This window comes from Myodes glareolus, chromosome 5 (assembly GCF_982192425.1).
Source record: "Myodes glareolus chromosome 5, mMyoGla1.1, whole genome shotgun sequence".
NCBI classification, from domain to species: domain Eukaryota; kingdom Metazoa; phylum Chordata; class Mammalia; order Rodentia; family Cricetidae; genus Myodes; species Myodes glareolus.
The window spans coordinates 89814489-89832180 of NC_142030.1; the positions used below are offsets into that span (position 1 = coordinate 89814489).

At 51.2% G+C, this 17692-nt stretch overlaps 2 protein-coding genes and 1 long non-coding RNA gene across 7 annotated transcripts in view; 1 reads left to right on the forward strand and 2 right to left on the reverse strand.

Annotated features, from left to right (window-relative positions):
* The window catches only part of Ppfia4 (PPFI scaffold protein A4), a 47516-nt gene extending 38625 nt beyond the window's left edge, over positions 1–8891 (forward strand). For 3 of the 5 annotated variants that reach the window (XR_007231329.3, XR_007231328.3, XR_007231330.3), the window contains 6 exons: positions 638–735; positions 1275–1450; positions 4332–4400; positions 6191–6368; positions 6523–6631; positions 6832–8891. Coding sequence is in view for 2 of the 5 variants with exons in the window: in XM_048430802.3 (XP_048286759.3) it covers positions 638–735; positions 1275–1450; positions 4332–4400; positions 6191–6368; positions 6832–6881 (571 nt within the window). In the remaining 3 variants the exon portion in view is untranslated. The remainder of the gene's footprint in view (positions 1–637; positions 736–1274; positions 1451–4331; positions 4401–6190; positions 6369–6522; positions 6632–6831) is intronic. The other 2 variants (XM_048430802.3, XM_048430803.3) reach the window with 1 other exon arrangement.
* LOC146894984 (uncharacterized) lies at positions 4395–6896 on the reverse strand. Its single transcript, XR_015001424.1, has 3 exons — positions 6771–6896; positions 5066–5166; positions 4395–4890 (listed from the first exon to the last, which is right to left on the reverse strand). It is a non-coding gene; the product is annotated as an uncharacterized LOC146894984 (long non-coding RNA).
* Positions 8892–14752: 5861 nt separating the features above from the next.
* On the reverse strand, positions 14753–17119 carry Myog (myogenin). The gene is made up of 3 exons (XM_048431109.3): positions 16574–17119; positions 15930–16011; positions 14753–15351 (listed from the first exon to the last, which is right to left on the reverse strand). Exons 1-3 carry the CDS (start codon positions 17117–17119, stop codon positions 15230–15232), a joined length of 750 nt encoding a protein of 249 aa, XP_048287066.2. The 3' UTR covers positions 14753–15229.
* Positions 17120–17692: the final 573 nt, after the last annotated feature.

Sequence of the window (17692 nt, forward strand, 5' to 3'; positions counted from 1 at the left end):
TCTTAGATTTCCTTTTCTTTTGATTGTGAGTGGTCGATAGTCTTTGTCATCCCAACACTGCAAAGAAGGGGCTTGCTAATTTCCTCCAAAGCCCTTCCACCAGGCAGGCCCTCTGTTGGTTTCTGTTCACTGTAACAGAATATCTGACACACCCTGGGAGAGAAAGGATTTGGTTTTGCTCCTGGTTTGAGCCCATTGTGAAGGGTGAAGCAGAGAGAATGTCTCAGCTCTTAGGCTGTCTCCTTCTCCCCTTTTATTTCATCTGGTTCCCAGCCTGTAAAACGTTTTCAGGTTGGGTCTTACCCTAATCACCTCCGGAAATGCCCTTGAAGACACACCCAGAGATGGGTTTGGCTAATCTGCTAGGCTAGGTGGTGCTTTCTAACCAAGGTGACAGTCAAGATTAGCCTTCAAGGCCTTACCTGCCTGAAGGTGTGTGTGTGGGGGTGTAAGCAGCAGGAGGTGAAAGTAGCCTTGAATCAGGTGCAGCCCTGGCAGCAGGAGCCTGAAGGGACCAGGGTGTGTTTTGTGTTGGGTGCAGTGGGTCTGTGCCTACTATGGTTGGTATAGAATGGGGGCCGTGTGGTCAGGAATGTAGCCACACCAGAGCCCTGGCTCAGGAGCTGTGTGCCTACAGAACCAGTCTTCAGTATGGCATCATGTGTCTGAAGAGGCTGAATTATGACCGGAAGGAGCTGGAGAAGAGGCGGGAGGAGAGTCAGCATGAGATCAAGGGTAAGCCGGTAGGGTCGGGGGGGAAGCTTGCTTCACCCCCAGCCTGGGGCCCAGTGAGCCTCAGGGAAGACTCAGAGCTGAGAGGTGGCTACAACCCTAGTCTGTCCGATGAAACAGAAATATTCCATGTCCACTCAGATGTGATTCCACTTCCCTCAGACAGTGGCCACCATTCACACTGCTGAGACCTCTGGTATGGTGCTGTAGACTGATGTGCTCCACCAAAGTTGGTGACCTGGTGGTGGGGGAGGGAGAGCGCTGGATGGGGAAGAGGCAGGTTTTAGATAAGACCCTGAAAGTAGAAAGAATAAGGCCACTTTGGCCTGGGGTGGGGGATGACCCAAGGTGGGACCCTAGGGGAAAAAATGGCAGAGATGCAGTGAGGTAGAGCTGGCCCTGCGGAAACCCAGAAACCAGGGAGGAAGATAGGGATGGGGTGGGAGCTGGAGAGCTGGTGTAGCTAGGAAATGGCTTCTGTGCCTAGAAGAGCCTGGGCCAGCCATGTTTCCTTTTTGTCCGTTTCTTCTTCTGCCCTCCAGATGTGCTGGTCTGGACCAATGACCAGGTGGTTCACTGGGTCCAGTCTATCGGGCTGAGGGACTATGCAGGAAATCTCCACGAGAGTGGTGTGCATGGTGCTCTGCTGGCCTTGGATGAGAACTTCGATCACAACACCCTGGCCTTGGTTCTGCAAATCCCCACACAGAACACCCAGGTAGGCCTCCAGCCCGCCAGCACCTGTCCCCCCCACCATGTGTGTGTATATGCATGTGTGTGCATGTGCGTATGTGTGTGCGCATGTGTACACGTGTGTGCATGTGGATGTGTGTGTGTGTGTGTGTGTGTGTGTGTGTGTGCACGTGCGCGCGTGCCTGCTGTCTGTCCCAATAGGGTACAGTGTCCTCCAACCTGAGTGGTCCCTGTTCATCGCCAAAGCCCCCGGGGAATGTGTGTCTTTCACGCGCAGTTACATTTCTTGTGACCACACAGCTGTGGGTCACTCCAGCTCTTCCCAAGCTGAGGCCTGATGCTTTCCTTTTCTTTAAGTTGCTTCTCTGACCCAACATTTCATAGGGAAGAACAAGCACTGGGCCTTGCAGGGACCGTAGAGCCTGCACCTACTCTAGGGACCTGCTCCTGAACTCCTAGGCTTTAACAGACTAAATATACCAGTGGGCACAGCCCAGAGACACTCCATACCAGGGCTTTGTCTTCCTGTCAGCAGCTCAAAAGATTAGACATCTCCTTCAATTACATTTCGTAATTATTGTTACAATGATTATCTAGGGATATATCTCAATTCTCTTGACCCTATTTATATTTTTGGCCCCTCTGACTTCCTGTGGGTAATGGAGTCTAGATGCACTCGCACTCGGGTGGAGTACTTCCTGATTTTAGTTGTCCTAAATCTGCCTCTGCCAGGCTCCCCCTGGGGAGAGATCCACCTCTTCCTTACAGTTTAGCTTGATGAGGATGTTTGTATGTGACCCGCTCTCCCCTTTTGTAAGAACTGTGAATTTCATAAACTCTGATTATGTTGCCTCTGGGCCCAAGTCTTTGTTTTTCCAGACAGAATGGTCTTAATTCTTTTAGCTGTCCCTCGTGTAGACGAGCTGCTGCCCCTGATCATTTTAGCTGCCCTTGTCTGAACTGTTCGCAGCTGTCAGATTGCTTTTGAAATTCAGCCACTAGCTGTGCTGGCTATTCTGGGAACAGACACTTTTTGGCTTGACTGAGGGTGGGGCTGTGTTGTCTCTTGGTTCTGGGTAGCGTTGGCCTTGGGGGCAACGGCAGCATTCAGGGCCAATGTGTTTGTAGACTGCTGTGACGCCCACTGACCAGTCAAAACACATAGCACGGAACCTTTCCTTTCTAGTAAAAGTATGGATTTCCTCCAAATGCAGTTTCTCTGTACTTGCCTACCTCCGAGTTCACTTGCAGGTTTCCTGCCTGCTCAGCGCTCTGCAGCTGATACACATCCTTTTAACCTCTCACTACCCAGGATATTTGAAACCTTAGAGCCCCTTTCCTCTCTGATCACTTGTAAGACATACGCTTCCACTCTGACAAACACTACCCTGATAGAACTCTGGGCTTCATACTCTCCCCAGAAATGGGCTTTCTCTTTCCTACTTCCTGTCTCAGGATGCCCATTTGCACTTCTTTCCTCCTCCTTCTTCCTTTTTGGGTTTTTTTGAGACAGGGTTTCCCTGTGTAGCCTTGGCTGTCCTGGAACTTCGTCTGTAGACCAGGCTGACCTTGAACTCAGAGATCCACCTGCCTCTGCCTCCTAGGATTTAAGGCATCTACTACCAGCACCTGGCATTTTTTGGACCTATTTGTCTGACACAGTTTGAAATCGTTTATGGACCATGGTTGAAAATATCTGGTGACAGAAAGTTATGCAAACCTCCCTGTTTCTTCTTCTTTTGATTAATTTATTTTTTATTTTGTGTGTGTGTGTGTGTGTGTGTGTGTGTGTGTATGTGTGTTTATGTGTACCATATGCATGCAGGTGTTGCAGAGGCCAGCCAGAAGAGGGCTTCTGGTTCCCTGGAACTGTAGTTATGGGCAGTTGTCAGTCACCTGATATGGGTGCTGGAAACTGAACCTGGGTCCCCTGCAAGAGCCGCAAGTGCTCTTAACTGTTGAGCCATCTCTTCAGTCACGCGGGTAGTTTCCTTACTGAGTTAATTCTGAGGAGGTCTAGAAAAGTGTCTCAGGGCCCCTACTATCTGTGACTGGGGATTCTTTTAGTCTTAGTTTGCAATGTGTGCCCTGCCAGATGAACTTACTTATTCCCAGGCAGTTTGGCGTACCCATGTGTGCGTGCTTACTGCTCTTCCTCCTGCCCTCACCAATGGGTGCTCAGCCATGTTTTCCCATTAGAGACAAAATATAGGCTTAAAAATAATTTTTATTTATGCGTAGAAAATTGGGTATATTTGTACAATTTGTTTTGATCATCTTTGTCTACTGTCACCGCCCTCCAATTTCCATTAGTGCCTCCATTCCCCCTCATACCTTCTTGTCCCCTTTCTTTTTGTTATTGATAACTCTGTGAGTCCAATTAGGGGGAAAATAGTTTTTTTTTCCCCCAATAGATAAAGCCTGTCTTTTCATGTACTCTGTAATCCAGCTTTTAAAATGACATTTGCCCCTAATTTGTCCCGAATGAAAGAATAGTAAGGTTAACAGTTTGACTTTAAGCTGGGCACTGTTAGTGATTTGCTTGAAGCTAGTCCCAACAGGTGTGTGAGGTTTCTGCGGGGTTAAGTCCACTCACCACACCCCTTCTCTGTCCTGAGAAGACTCAGTTGATAAAAGAGCCTGATTACCCGAGTTTGATCCCTGGGACCTGCATGGTGAAAAGAGAGAAACAATTCTTGCACATTCTTTTCTAGCCTCCACAGTGCATAGTAGCAATTGCACACATACGTGTACATGCATACACACACATAATAATAATAATAATAATAATAATAATAATAATAATAATAATAATAACTGAATTAATGTAAATCTTAAAAGAGAAAGATACCATAAATGCTATTAACTAAAGCCCTCCTTCTTTCCTCTCACCCTGTGGGTTTCAGGCCCGTCAAGTGATGGAGAGAGAGTTCAATAACCTGTTGGCTTTGGGCACAGACAGGAAGTTGGATGACGTGAGTACTTGGCTATGAATTTAGAGCCTTGGTCATTGTAGGCTCATTGGATTGAGGTTCATGAGATCTCCCACTCTAGGGCTGATGAAGGGTGGCTAGCCTGAGGGAGGAGAGCCAGCAGGGATGAGGAATGGCAAGAGGCGGGGAGGCATTGCGAGGGCGGGGAGGCATGGCGAGGGCGGGGAGGCATGTGGTTGGGCAGCAGCAGGCTGTAGGGAACTCTCTGTGAAAATCATTTCTGGTATAAAAACCAAAGCCCGTGTTATATTTCTAGCATCTTCCACCTCAAAACTCAGCCTTCTCGGCCATGCAGGGTTAAAGATCTTCCCCAGAGGCCGTCTCTTTGGGGTGACTTTTCTGTTTCTGTGTCTCTCCCTGCTGGGTGGGCTTGCAGCCTGCCCTCCAGTTGTGTGGTGTCTGAAGACAGGCGCTCCGCTGAGGTGCTGAGTAACAGCTCCGCTCTCTGCTCCTCAGGGTAGTTGGCACACTGCTAAACAAAAACCCAAGTTGACACCCCAGATCTCGGCCATAGCTTCACTCTTCAGCCCTTCTGGTCTGTAGAGGCAGCCTTTGACCTTCATTTCATCAGGCCTTCCCGTGGGGTGCAGGGAAGACTTGGAGGGCCCTGCCAGCACTTCCTCTTGATCTGTTTCCCTGTCACCAACCTTCCTTGACTGTGCTTAAGCAAGTCCAGGACTGACGGGATGGCACAGGAGGGACAATTCTTGCCGTACACGCCAGATGACCTGAGTTTGATCTCTGGAACCTATAGAAAAGTAGAAAGAGATAACCAGCTCCCCAGTGTTGTCCTCCAACTTCCACAGATGTCCCATAGAGTGTGTGAACACTCCCCCACCCCCCGCCACATATTTATTTCTAGGTTCTCCATCTTTAGACCTTGCTAAATTAAGGAATGGGCCTCCAACTATCCATTCATTAACAGTTACTGAGGCAGACAGTATTCCAAGACACCACTCAGGATCAGGGAATACATTCTTTGGAACAACAAAAAAAATCATGCATTGCTCCACAGAGCATAGAACATGATAGAGAAAGGAGAAGAAAACAGAAGGAGCAGAAGGTGAAGGGACTGGGGGGAGCAAGGGCGGATGAGGGGAAGGAACAGTACACGCTCCTGGGACAGGTCTTAGGACAGGTTTAGAAGTGATTAGAACATGTATCATTCCCAGAGCACAGATTACACATCCCAAGGGATTAGAAATGGGAGGGGTCGTTGAGGCAAAACCAGGGGTCAGTGGCCCTGTTCCTGCTCTCTCTACCCATACTGTGGACTCTGTACAGTTCTGAAAACACAAAGGTGGAAGAGGAGGCTTGGCTACAAGGCACTGAGCCCGGGCTCCCCCAAAGAGTGGGGTGGGTGGCCTGTGTCCTTTGGAGTAGCCTGATTCCCGAGGCTCATCTGTCTGGCCCCATCACTGTCCGTGTGTTCTGGTTCCACTGGAGAAGGTAGCCTGAGAGATAAATAGGTGAGGCAGATTTTGGACTTCCCATTTGACAGATAAGAAAACTGAAGCCCAGAGAGGTTCTGTTGTTACTCATGCAACTGAACCAAGAATGGCAACCTACAAGTCATGATCTCTGGCAGTATATTCCTAGCAACCTGGGTAGTATCTTTATTGAGGTCCCAGAAGGACGGGAGAGCAGTGCTAGGGCTGACAAGTGACCTCCTGCAGGGAGCCTAGGAAGAAAAATACTTTGAAAAAACAGTGGGCTCTCCCAGCTCAGTTGGGAAGATTGGGGTGGCAACTCCCATATGTCCCTTGGTGCAGGGGGAAGAGAAGGTGTTCCGTCGAGCACCCTCCTGGAGGAAACGCTTCCGGCCACGGGATCACCACAGTGGTGGCATGCTGGGCACCTCGGCAGAGACCCTCCCGGTGGGCTTCCGTGTGTCCACGCTGGGTCCGCTGCAGCCCCCACCCGCTCCGCCCAAGAAGATCATGCCGGAAGGTGAGTGCGGGGCTGGCCGCGGGCTCCCTCCAGCAGCCTGGGGCCAAGCGGGCTGGAGAGGGGCGAGGCCGAGGCTGCGCTGCACTAACGCTGCGGTGGGGCGCGCACTAACCCGCGCTCTGTGTGTTCTCCCGCCGCTGCCGACTCCTGCCAGCCGGGACGGCGGGGGCTCAGAGACTGGAGCCCTCCACGGTCCGGACCTACTCCTGCTGACCCCCCACCCTCCCGCCCCGGGTCTGACGGGGGTGTGCCCCCGGCTCGGGGTAAGTGGGCCTGGCCGTGGCTGCGCTCGCCCGCCTTGCCTCCGCCCCGGCCCGCCCTGCCGTCGCCGCACCCTCGCTGCAGCACCGCCCGGCTTGCCCTTCCCGCTTCGCTTCGTGCTTGGCCGCATGTTGCACCTACCTGCTGCCCTTCCGGGGACCACCTTCACTTACAGAGCCTGTCTCTCTCTCTTCTCTCTTAGCTCACTCCCACTATCTCTACGGACACATGCTCTCTGCCTTCCGGGACTAGCCACGGCCCCCAGGGTGGGTGCCCTGGTTTCGCAGGCTCAGCCGGCCCTGACCCCTCCTGCTCGTTCCCTTTCTCCCTTGGCTCCCAGCCTCTCCTCTGTGACTTTCCAGTTGCCCGGGATCTCAGAATATGCTCATCTATTCCCTTGGCATCCCACTATCCGAGTCCTACTTCGTGCCCCTTTTGTAAGTCTCTAGTGGATGTGGCCAAGGTTTCCTGTCTGTGGCGGCACCCAGGTTGATGGTGCTTGGGATTCTGTGGGAGGGAGAAAAGGGTAACGCTGAGTGAGTGTCACCACCTTTTCTCTTCTCGACCTAGTTTGGTCTGGACTCTGGGTTCTGCAGTCTCATAATCTCAAGCCAAGGACTGAGATGGCCCTTCCAATAAAAGGCCATTTCGGACTCTGTCCTACTTGGACTAATTGGCCTTCTGGTCCCCTCCACTCTGGCTGTGCCGAATGGTCTGAGTGGTTTTGGTACCCCTTTTTCACAGTATCACCCCTGCCCCTTCCCCAAACCGGTCAACAGTGTCTGTAGCTCTTGCCTCCAAGTCGTGCTTGGGGGCAATGAGGGGTGAGTACCCGAGTCCCTCCAGGGCACGCCAGGAGGAAAACTGAGGAAGGCTAAGGTGGAAACTCGGAGCCCAAGCTGATGCAGAATCCCAAAGATGTGGGAGGAATGGACCCCAAAGTTTTGGGCCAAGGGCGAGGGCAAGCGAAAGTCTTCAACTCCTTGCCCAGTAGAAGGCACAGTCAGGGAAACTAGAAAGAGATCAGATGGCCTTACTACCTAAGCCCAAAGGGCAGTGGGAATGGTTCAGCCCCAGCCACAGTGGAGCCTGCTATGGGACTGAGTGTGTCAGATTGTGAGCTGTTGTGTCTGCCCTGAAAGGGAGGGGTGGGTCCCTTTAGGGAACCATGTCCCAGGTCCAGGAAATCTAATGTGGACTGAGGCAGTCTTCCTTCTGTGTCCTCATGCCGTCTTTTGGGGTCAGCTATCTACTCCAGAAATTGATGATCTCCTCTCTCCCCACTATTTTAATTGCTTTTTCTGGCAGCATGGTGGGGCAGGACAGATTTATGAGGAATGCCATTCACCTTCTCTTCCAGACTCATTCCTTAGCCTTAGGAAATCTCAGGACCTCATATCAGGGTGGGTCGGTAGAAGCTGATACTTAATGGGAGAGGAAAGGACGTGCCTGGGTTGTGTTTGTTGGAGGCAGGCAGGGCAGTGCCCTCCTGCCCTCCTGCCCTCCTGTAGGCAAGTGGAGTAACTGGCTTGCCATCTCATTCACTGGGATTCTGAGCAGGGGCTGGGCTGGCAGGTGGAAAAATGAGCCAGAACTCCCTGCTGCCCTGTAGGGGAAAGCTTGGCTACTGGGGTGACTGAATGGGCTCCCCTGGGCTAGGGTAGGAAGCTACCTGTCCATGATCCCACTGTTTCCGCATCCCTACCAGTCAGGCTGCTGGAGATGAAGGTGAGAAACAGTTGAGTAGAATCTGAATTGGTTAGAGAGTGAGAAAGCCGATCCCGAACGCCAGAGTTACATAGAAGTACCAGCATCCTGAGACGGAAGGAGTTGAGCTTGACAACCCCATCTGACTCCTTCTGGGGACTCTCTATGGGCTAGCTGTGTGAGAGAGTCAGCCCTGCCCCTCCTCTACCATGTAACCCTGTCGTGGTTTTCACTGTCATAGGTAGCAACTGGGGATCCAGGTGTTTTCAGGGTCAGAAGGGAGGATGGACAGGGGACTCTGCATGCAGTGATGGAAGGCTGCTGTCATGGTGTACCCCTTGCCTCACAGTCAAAATATATATACATATATATTTTTTTTCATGGAGAGTAACCAGTGGCCCAAGCCCTCCTTGCCAGCCTCCTGTGTCTCACCGGGTCCCTTCTCAGTACTGTATTGGCTCAGGCGTGGGTGTGTGAGTGTGTGTGTGGGTGTGTGTGGGCGTGAGTGGGTGTTTATGTACCAATAAAAAACCTGGTTTTAAGACAATGTACAAATGGCCTCCATTTCTTTATTGAACATTCGGCTCACCTGATGTGTCCGGCTGCCTTCACAGACCTCCCGGTTGCTGTACTCTGGGAAGAAGGTATCAGAGTTTTGAAGCATATGGACAACACCCTTCTGTTTATTATGCACGTGCAGGATTGATGGGAAAGGTAGCGTTCGGGTGGCGCGTACCAAGCGTTTCTAGAGCAAGGTGAAGGGATGAGAAGCCTGCTCTCAGGCTTGGCCAGGTTCTTTCCCCTTTCACCTTTACCTACTCTACCTGGATCCTTTCACACTGTGACCGGAGTCGCTGCTCCTGCCCAGCCTCCTCTGTGCACCTCTGCATTCCAGGAGCTGTCTTAGTTACCTTTTGGTTGCTGTGATAAGGTACCATGACCAATGTAACTTACAAAGAAAATCATTTGCTTGGGTGCTTGCTTACAGTTTCAGAGGGTTAGAGTCCATGACCATCATGGCAGCAGGGTGGTCAGGCCACCAGGCAGATAGACAATGGCACTGGAGAAGTAACTGAGAGCTTACATGTTGAGACAACAACCAAGAGGCAGAGAAAGAGCGAACCGGGATGGAATGAGCTTTTAAAACTTCAAAGCCCGTTCCCAGTGACACACCTTCTCCAACAAGGCCATGATTGGAAACATTCCCAAACAGTTCCACCAACTGGGGACTGAACATTCAAGTATGTGAGCCTATGGGAGCCATCCTTTTGTTTGCTTTTTGAGACAGGGTTTCTCTGCGTAGCAGCTCTGGCTGTCCTGGAACTTGCTCTGTAGAGCAGGCTGGCTTCAAACTCACAGAAATCTGCCTGCCTCTGCCTGGGATTAAAGGCGTGTGCTGCCAATACTACCTCCTCTAACACCACCGCTGTGCTGGGACCATTCTAATTTAAACCGGCATAGTCTGTCTTCACTACTTTAGTTCAGGGCCCTGTCCCTCCATGGCCTTAGAAGCGGTTCATGACTTGGATCCCTGGCCCTCTCCTCTTCCCACTAACTTGAATCTGCCTAATCAGAAATGTTCTGTCCACCAGTGCCTGCTCTGGTAGACAGCTCAGTGGCTCTTTTCTTTGCCTTGGTAGCTTCGACCCTTCAACTCCTTTCTAAGTCTCTCACGGGAAGCAATGGCTGGCACCAGTGGAGAATATTCTCTACATGTTGAACAGGTGCATGTATTGTCTCCTTGACTGTCTACTGCCCTGGGCTGTGAGGGCATTCCTTAGGTCAGTCTCTTTGATCTCTACATTGAGTGAGTGAATTGATGGACCTCATCTTGAAGAGTCGTTGAAAGGATTAATATTAACAAAAGCCAACAAACCCCTGAGCACTGCTGGGTGCCAGACCCTTGCCTGTTCTTGCTGTTCTTACAAAACAACCTTACACAGGTCATTTTTAATCAACAGAAATGTGTTTCTCACAGCATTGGCGTTTGAGAAGTCCAAGAGCAAGCTACCGGCAGATTTAATCTCCAGTGAGGACTTAGTCTTCAGAAATGGTACTTTGTCAAGGTGTTCTCATATGCTAGAAAAGGTTGAAGGGTAACAAGGGCCAAACAGGCTACCTCTTATAAGGGCACTAACCCCATTCACGAGGGTACAGCCCTCCCTCATATCCTAACCACCTTCAGAAGGCCTATCTCTTAATGCCATTGTATTAGGGATTAGGTATTTTAAAGATTATTTTTTTTCAAACTAAGTGTGAATGTACATGTGTGTGTGTGTGTGTGTGTGTGTGTGTGCGCGCCAGTGGAGGCCAGAAGACACATGGGTCCCTTAGAGCTGGAGGTACAGCATTTGTGAGCCACACGGTGCAGGTGCTGGTATGCAAGCTTGTGAAGAGTGGCAAGCCCTCTTAACTGCGGAGCCATTTAGCGAGCCCTGAACATGGGTTGAATATGAATTTTGAAGAAACCCAAACATCCAAATTATAACTTGTAGTAAAGGGATTAATTTGTAGTAATCAAATTAGTTAATTAATTAATCCAGTCCTCAGAAGCCAGCTGTGTGGCGTCATTGCGATTTTATAGAACAGAAAATAGTCAGGTTAAGATCACGCACCTTGTGAAAGACATGGGTCTCAAGCCTAGGTCTGAGTCCAGTGCCTTGTCCTCCACTGTAATCTGTGTGATGGATTCCTGATCTAGTGCCCGGAGTGCCTGATACCTTGACTGCTTCTTAGAGAGAGCGTCGTGATTTCTCCAACTATCCTAATTCTCTCCCTCATACATCTGTCTGTAACTACTCAAGAGGTCCTTGGTACCCGTGAATCATCCTGGGGCCGCAGTCCACTCACTTCAGTGATTAACCATGTGGCCTGACGCACACTGCGTTCTTGTGTCCCTTCCATAGCCATGGGGCCCCAAACACTGAGGCAAGAGTGAGTGCCCATGGGCACAGGTGACAGGAAGAGAGCCAGATCTGACTTAGGCAGAACCCAGACAAGCTTCTCAGTGCCCCATCCGCCATGGTCAAAGGTGGAACTGAGCTGAAGTAGCTGGCCACAGCAAAGAGGTCTGAAGGTTCCAGAAAGCCATGACTTCTCAGTGTTGTCACCCATCCACTGGACTGGGGATATAGGAAGAGCAGTCCTGTATGGAAATGGGCGTTCAGGGACGCTGGACTCCAGATAAGACCGTAACTATAGATAGTATCATGTTTCCTTCCTTCCTTCCTTCCTTCCTTCCTTCCTTCCTTCCTTCCTTCCTTCCTTCCTTCCTTTCTTCCTTCTTTCCCTCCCCTCCCCTTCCTCCTTCCTTCCTTCCTTCCTTCCTTCCTTCCTTCCTTCCTTCCTTCCTTCCTTCCTTCCTTCCTTTCCCCCCTGAGACAGTGTTTCTCTCTGTAGTTTTGGCTGTCCTATAGAGCAGGCTGGCCTCAAACTCACAGAGATCTGCCTGGGATTAAAGGCGTGCACCACCACCCAGCTTTATCATGGTGTTTCTTTAGCATTTGGAGAAAACAGGGAAGAATCTTTCCAAGGAAGGGTCCTCAGAAGGTTTTCCTTTGCTGTCTCTGGAAATGTTCTAAACAGAGTGAGAGACCAGGAGTCTGGGTCTGGGTGTTCACCCATAGCTGAGAGAGTGCAGAGAGGAGGTCAACAAAGGGTGGTGATATATGTTCCTATCAAGGCCTGAACTGGGCTCCTTGGCCAATCTCATGTGGAGCTCTTGCTCCCCTAGGCATCTGTGTCCCAGCTTGAGCCTTCGAAACCAGGAAACTAAAGAGCACGGGGCATGACATGCTAGGGGATAGTAGGGTGGCATTTCATCCATGGAACAGACACCCGAGTTGAGGGGACACTCTCTCTTTCATACCAGTTGCCCCAACCACCTAGTACACCTACAGCCACTAGTGGAAAGGTTTTCTGGGAAGTTAGACACCTGAGAATGTTGTTGGAGGGCACAGATGGCGCTGCAAGCATCCTATAATTTATAATAATTAGCCAAACACCAGGAAGCGCCTACACCCACACTGGCATGCCATTTTCAAGTAATTCTTGCCTCTTCATTCTGTGTATTCCTTAAAGTCCATTATTAGGCAACATTTGATTAACCCAGTTTGATTTATTGTAGTTACTTCCCCTGATTGAGGGAATTTAAGTTAATTTCCCTAAAGAACCCCAGCTCATTATTCATTAACATGAACGTTATCTGTAATTCTATTGTGAAGGCTGACAATTTGTTAATTTAAGGAAACCCTACGCTTAGTAACATTTATTTTGTGAAAATATTCTGGGCTTCTGTATGGCAGGGTTAGTCATTCACATCTGGATGTGCTGGTGTATGGTGAGTTGAGGCCTTGCAAGCCATGATTACACCTGCCTGTGCGGCGGCTCTGTTGATTCTAATGACCTGGTTATTCTTTCAAGTGTGACTATGCATCTCAGTTTCAAGTTGACATAACTGAAAAGAATGGGCTTTAACACTATATCCAGCAACCGCAGGAGCCGTGAACTCCATGGTATTCTTGATGCCCCTGCTCTTGGCTAGCACTGGACCCTTGTAGGGATCTGGGAGGGCTAGGGATAGATGCATCACAACTGAAGACAGTGGGGCAGTGCCCACCTAAGAACACTGGGAGGCACTGGGACAGAGGACACAGATCTCAGGAGAGCCCTTTCTGGTTGTGCAGTCGAGTGTTGTGGCTATGAGACAGCACACTAGACTAGAGGATGGGTGGCAGTACAGACACACGTTTCATCCCAAGGACAGTAGACCAAGGCTAGACTTAGACATTCCTCTTCAGGCTCTCTGGGAAACTGCAATTCAATAACACAAACTCAAAAAGAAGAAAAGTCCGTAAACCAGGATGGATGACCGCTTATTGGAGACGGACAGACTTTGATGGGGCCCACCTTCTCTACCTTTTACCCCTTCTCCAGTTCCTCAAAGCTCTGCCAACTCTCCCTCATACTGTCCAGGCAAGGTTGGGAAGGCAGTTGGGGAGGGGGTTCATCTGAACTCGAGCAAGTGTAGAATGATCATCAGCACCTGCTCTCTTAAACTGGCTCAAGTCAGTTGCCAAAGGGTCCCAGAGAACTGTAGAGGGCCTGGGATGTACCATGTACCGAATCCCTGTCCACAATGGTTAGGAAATAACCTGCCATAACCAATCAAATGACACGACACAACTGGAGTTAGTAAAGTTGAAGTCGGTGTTCTTGGTCCTTTCCCGTTTTAGTTCCTTTGACCTCCTCTCCCCCTCCCCCCCCCCAAGACAAGGGGTCTCTGTAGCTTTGGAGCCTGTCCTGGAACTAGCTCTTGTAGACCAGTCTGGCCTCGAACTCACAGAGATCCGCCTGCCTCTGCCTCCCGAGTGCTGAGATTAAAGGCGTGCGCCACCACCGCCCGACCTGACCTACTGTGTTAAATCCCTACACAGTCTCCAGCTATGATCTTCGCTCTCACTTTCCCACCCACTGTCTCCCCTTGGGAAGGCAGTCTTTGAAAAAGTAGCCTCCCGAACAATGAGTACCATAGCTTTGCCTGTTTATTCTTTGTCTCTTGGCTCCCTCAGCACAGTCGCCTGTCTTTGAGCTGTAGGTGGGGACAGGAATAGCCCTGTGCTTGGAGGGAAGGGCAGAGGGCGGAAAGGGGACATGCTATTTGTCCTATGAAGACATGACAGTGTCTGACTCTGTTTGCTCTGTGTAACCACCTCATATTTCTCTGCAGAGCTCAAGGTTATGTGGAGAGACAGGGCTGAGGGAGGAAAGTCCCACAGCTTTTGTAGACCAGGCTACACCTAGCTCTGCACCCCTAACCTTATGTGTGGGCTGAGCACAAGGTGTGAGCATGCTCAGTGGACCTTTTGGGCTGTAAGTTGGAACACAGCAGACTGTGAATGATGTCTGACGTAAAGTACAATAGAGTGCTTTGTAATTTTGCTTTGGTGTGCCCAGGATTTCTGAGGAATCTGGTCTTTTCCCCAGCTCTGCAGCGCCTGGCTCTCATGTCTGATGACCAGTTCAGGACCACAGCTCCATTCACAGGAACCCATCCCAAGTGGGCCCCCCTTCGTGCCTTGTACATATGGACCCCCACAGTGTTGTCACTGTCTCCCCTCCCGATACATCATTGTAGACACTTTTCTAGCAACCAGTCTTTATTCATTTTTTAAAAAAGAAAATCCAAATAAGTTAGCAAAAGGATTACAAAAAAATTGGCAAAACCACACACAATGCTTAGTTTAACAAAAGAAGTCGCCCCAAGAGCCCCCACCCCCTTCCCTGCCTGTCCCTGGCAATATTAGCACAGGAGACCTTGGTCAGATGGCAGCTTTACAAACAACACACAAAACAAAACAAAACAATACACAAACCATTGGAAGGTTCCCAATATCCACTGCAAAAGCTTGGCCCCCAGGGACTTTGGAACAGGGTAGTTCCTCTCCCTTCTCTCTCAACTCAGGGCAGGCCCAGCCTAGCCCCTGGCATCAGGGAGAGATTGGAACGGATATGCATGCTTGTCCAGATTGGGGCGCTGTCTCAGGCTCTCATTTGGGGGGCGTGGAATTAGAAGCATATTATGATTTTTTAAAAAAAAGCTCCTAAGTTTGCCCCATTGGGGAACATCCACAAGGGTTCTCTGGACCCCATATTTCTTTCCTTGGAAGGGGATACTCTCTTCTCTAAGGAGTCAGCTAAAAGAAGGCATCCATTCCCTTGCTGGGCTGGGTGTTAGCCTTTTATGAATGGGGAGTGGGAAGTCTGGCCTGTGGCAGCCTGGGGCTGTTTTCTTGGCACCAGGACAGCCTCGCTTGAAAGGCCCCTGCAGCAGAAGTGGTGGCCTTTGACACCATCTTGGGGGCTCACGTGGACACCCAGCCTGGCAGACAAACTCAGTTGGGCATAGTTTCGTCTGGGAAGGCAACAGACATATCCTCCACTGTGATGCTGTCCACGATGGAGGTGAGGGAGTGCAGGTTGTGGGCATCTGTAGGGTCGGCTGCAAGCAGGTGATCTGTAAGGGAAAACGGGAGTGCTTCCTGGGCAAGGGGCATGGGACCCTTGAGATGGCACAGGCTTTCCAAGACAGATAGGAGAGCGAGAGTCAGGAGTTCCCCCAGCCACTAGCATTCCAGCACACCCCATTGTGTGTGTGTGTGTGTGTGTGTGTGTGTGTGTGTGTGTGTGTGTGCACGCGCGCTTCCTCTCTGAAATCCTCTAATGCAGTTAGGTTTTGGAAGTGGCTATCCCAAGGTGAAGCCAGGATAGTGTATCCTAGGGAACCAGGCCCAGTTTTGTAGCACTGACTCAGCAGTTCCCAGGGACCCCTGGGGCAGGGACAGGCTCTTCTCCCTGAGGCCAGCCACCAGACACCGGCTGGAATGCTGTTGGAGACTGTGAGGACTCCTTAGTTGGTCAAGGCTACAGGGAGGCACAGGGTCTCCAGCCCACCGTTTGGGGCCCTCAGGTCAGCAGGTTCCCGAGGAAGCCACGGGAAGGTGACTGCAACATGGAATAAGGTAAGGGACTAGCCCAGCCTAGTTAGGGTCTAAGCGATTTGAGCCATGGTTACCAGGGTCAGGATTCACTTACCTCCTGGGTTGGGACCGAACTCTAGTGCACTGCCCCACTCTGGACTGCAGGAGGCGCTGTGGGAGTTGCATTCACTGTGTACCTGCAAGACAAGGCCAAGATCCAAGGTCAATTCTACAATCATCCTCAGCTGTAGCTCACTGCTTGGGTTCCTGGGTAGGTTACCACTCTAGAATGTTCTCCACAGATAGCCTACTTTCTAGGTCTTTCCTGGTTTCTAGGATAGGAATTTTGCCTTCACTTTGGAGATAAGGGTGGTAAGCCACAATACTTCATTATGGTGACCTCTGAGCAGGACAAAGCAGGTTTCTTTAGGCATTTGGTCTTTTAGATGCTGCCTCGATCATGGGAATCAGCCCTCGCCTTCACCTGGGCTCTCCTAAGCCCTTAGGGCAGACTTGTTCCTGGCCCCCTTCTGTCCTCTTGTGCCCGTCCGTCCCCCATCCCCCTCCATCTATATTTACTACCACTGCCTTCGTCTGGTCTGGAAGCAGTATGAACACAGAAGGTCTCCGGACAGCCTAGCCAACAAGGAAAGGGGTCCTGAGATTCCCTAGGGCCCTGGCTTTGCACCTGTTCCAGCCCAAGCTGACCAGGCACCTCCCTCTGGCCCTATCCCTGGGACTGGTGTGCCAACCACTTACCACCGGCTGGGGCCCGCCCCCGCCTCGGTAGCGGAGATCTCGCTCCTCCTGGTTGAGGGAACTGAGCAAGGCCTGTAGGCGCTCAATGTACTGAATGGCACTGCGCAGGATCTCCACCTTAGGCAGCCGCTGGTTGGGGTTGAGCAGGGTGCTCCTCTTCAGGGCCTCGAAGGCCTCATTCACTTTCTTGAGCCTGCGCTTCTCTCTTAGTGTGGCTGCCCTCCGCCGGTCCACGGACACTGATTTTCTCTTACACACTTTACACGCCCACGGTAGGCACTGGCCTGGACAGTGCTCAGGGGTCCCCAGTCCCTTTTCTTCCAGGGGCCCTCGGGCTTCCGGGCTCAAGCTGAGCTCAGTCCGCTCATAGCCTGGGGGCTCGAAACCCTGGAGGTGGACAGGCAGGTAGTTTTCCCCATCATAGAAGTGGGGATCCTGGTAGAAATAGGGGGATGTCTCATACAGCTCCATCGGGTCGGAAAAGACTTGTTCCTGCCACTGGCCCCCAAGCTCCTGCAGCCCCTCACGCCAACTGCTGGGTGCCATTTAAACCCTCCCTGCTGGCATGGACCCAGAGATAAATATAGCCAACGCCACCGAAACCTGAGCCCCCCTCTAAGCTGTTGCTGCACATCAAGACGTTTACAGTGGATTACAAGTGATTCCCCTTCCCTCTCTTTTCGCCCCCACCCCACCCTGCCTGCCTGCCCCTGGCCCAGGCGGCTCCTATGCTCGCACGGGTCGGGAGGCCGTCGACTGTAATTTGATTAGTTTTCCCTTCTCCACAGTCCCTGTGGGGTAGGGAAGGTGGGGGTGGATGCATTCCCCCCTCTCATCTGCTCCTTTCAATTACTCCTCTCCGGGCCGCCTGCCTGCTCTCCTTCATGGTCCAAGGCAGCTGGTGGACAGGACAGGAGGACGCAAGAAAGAGGTTGCTTTGGCTAGAAGTGGCCCTCAGACTCCATCTAGCCTACTCTCTGCTGCTTGGGAGCACCATAAAGCATACAGCACCAGTCTCGGGAGACCCCTAAAGACTTACCACCCACCACAGCAGGACCACTCCAAATTCGGGGCGTGTGTGTGTGTGTGTGTGTGTGTGTGTGTGTGTGTGTGTGTGTG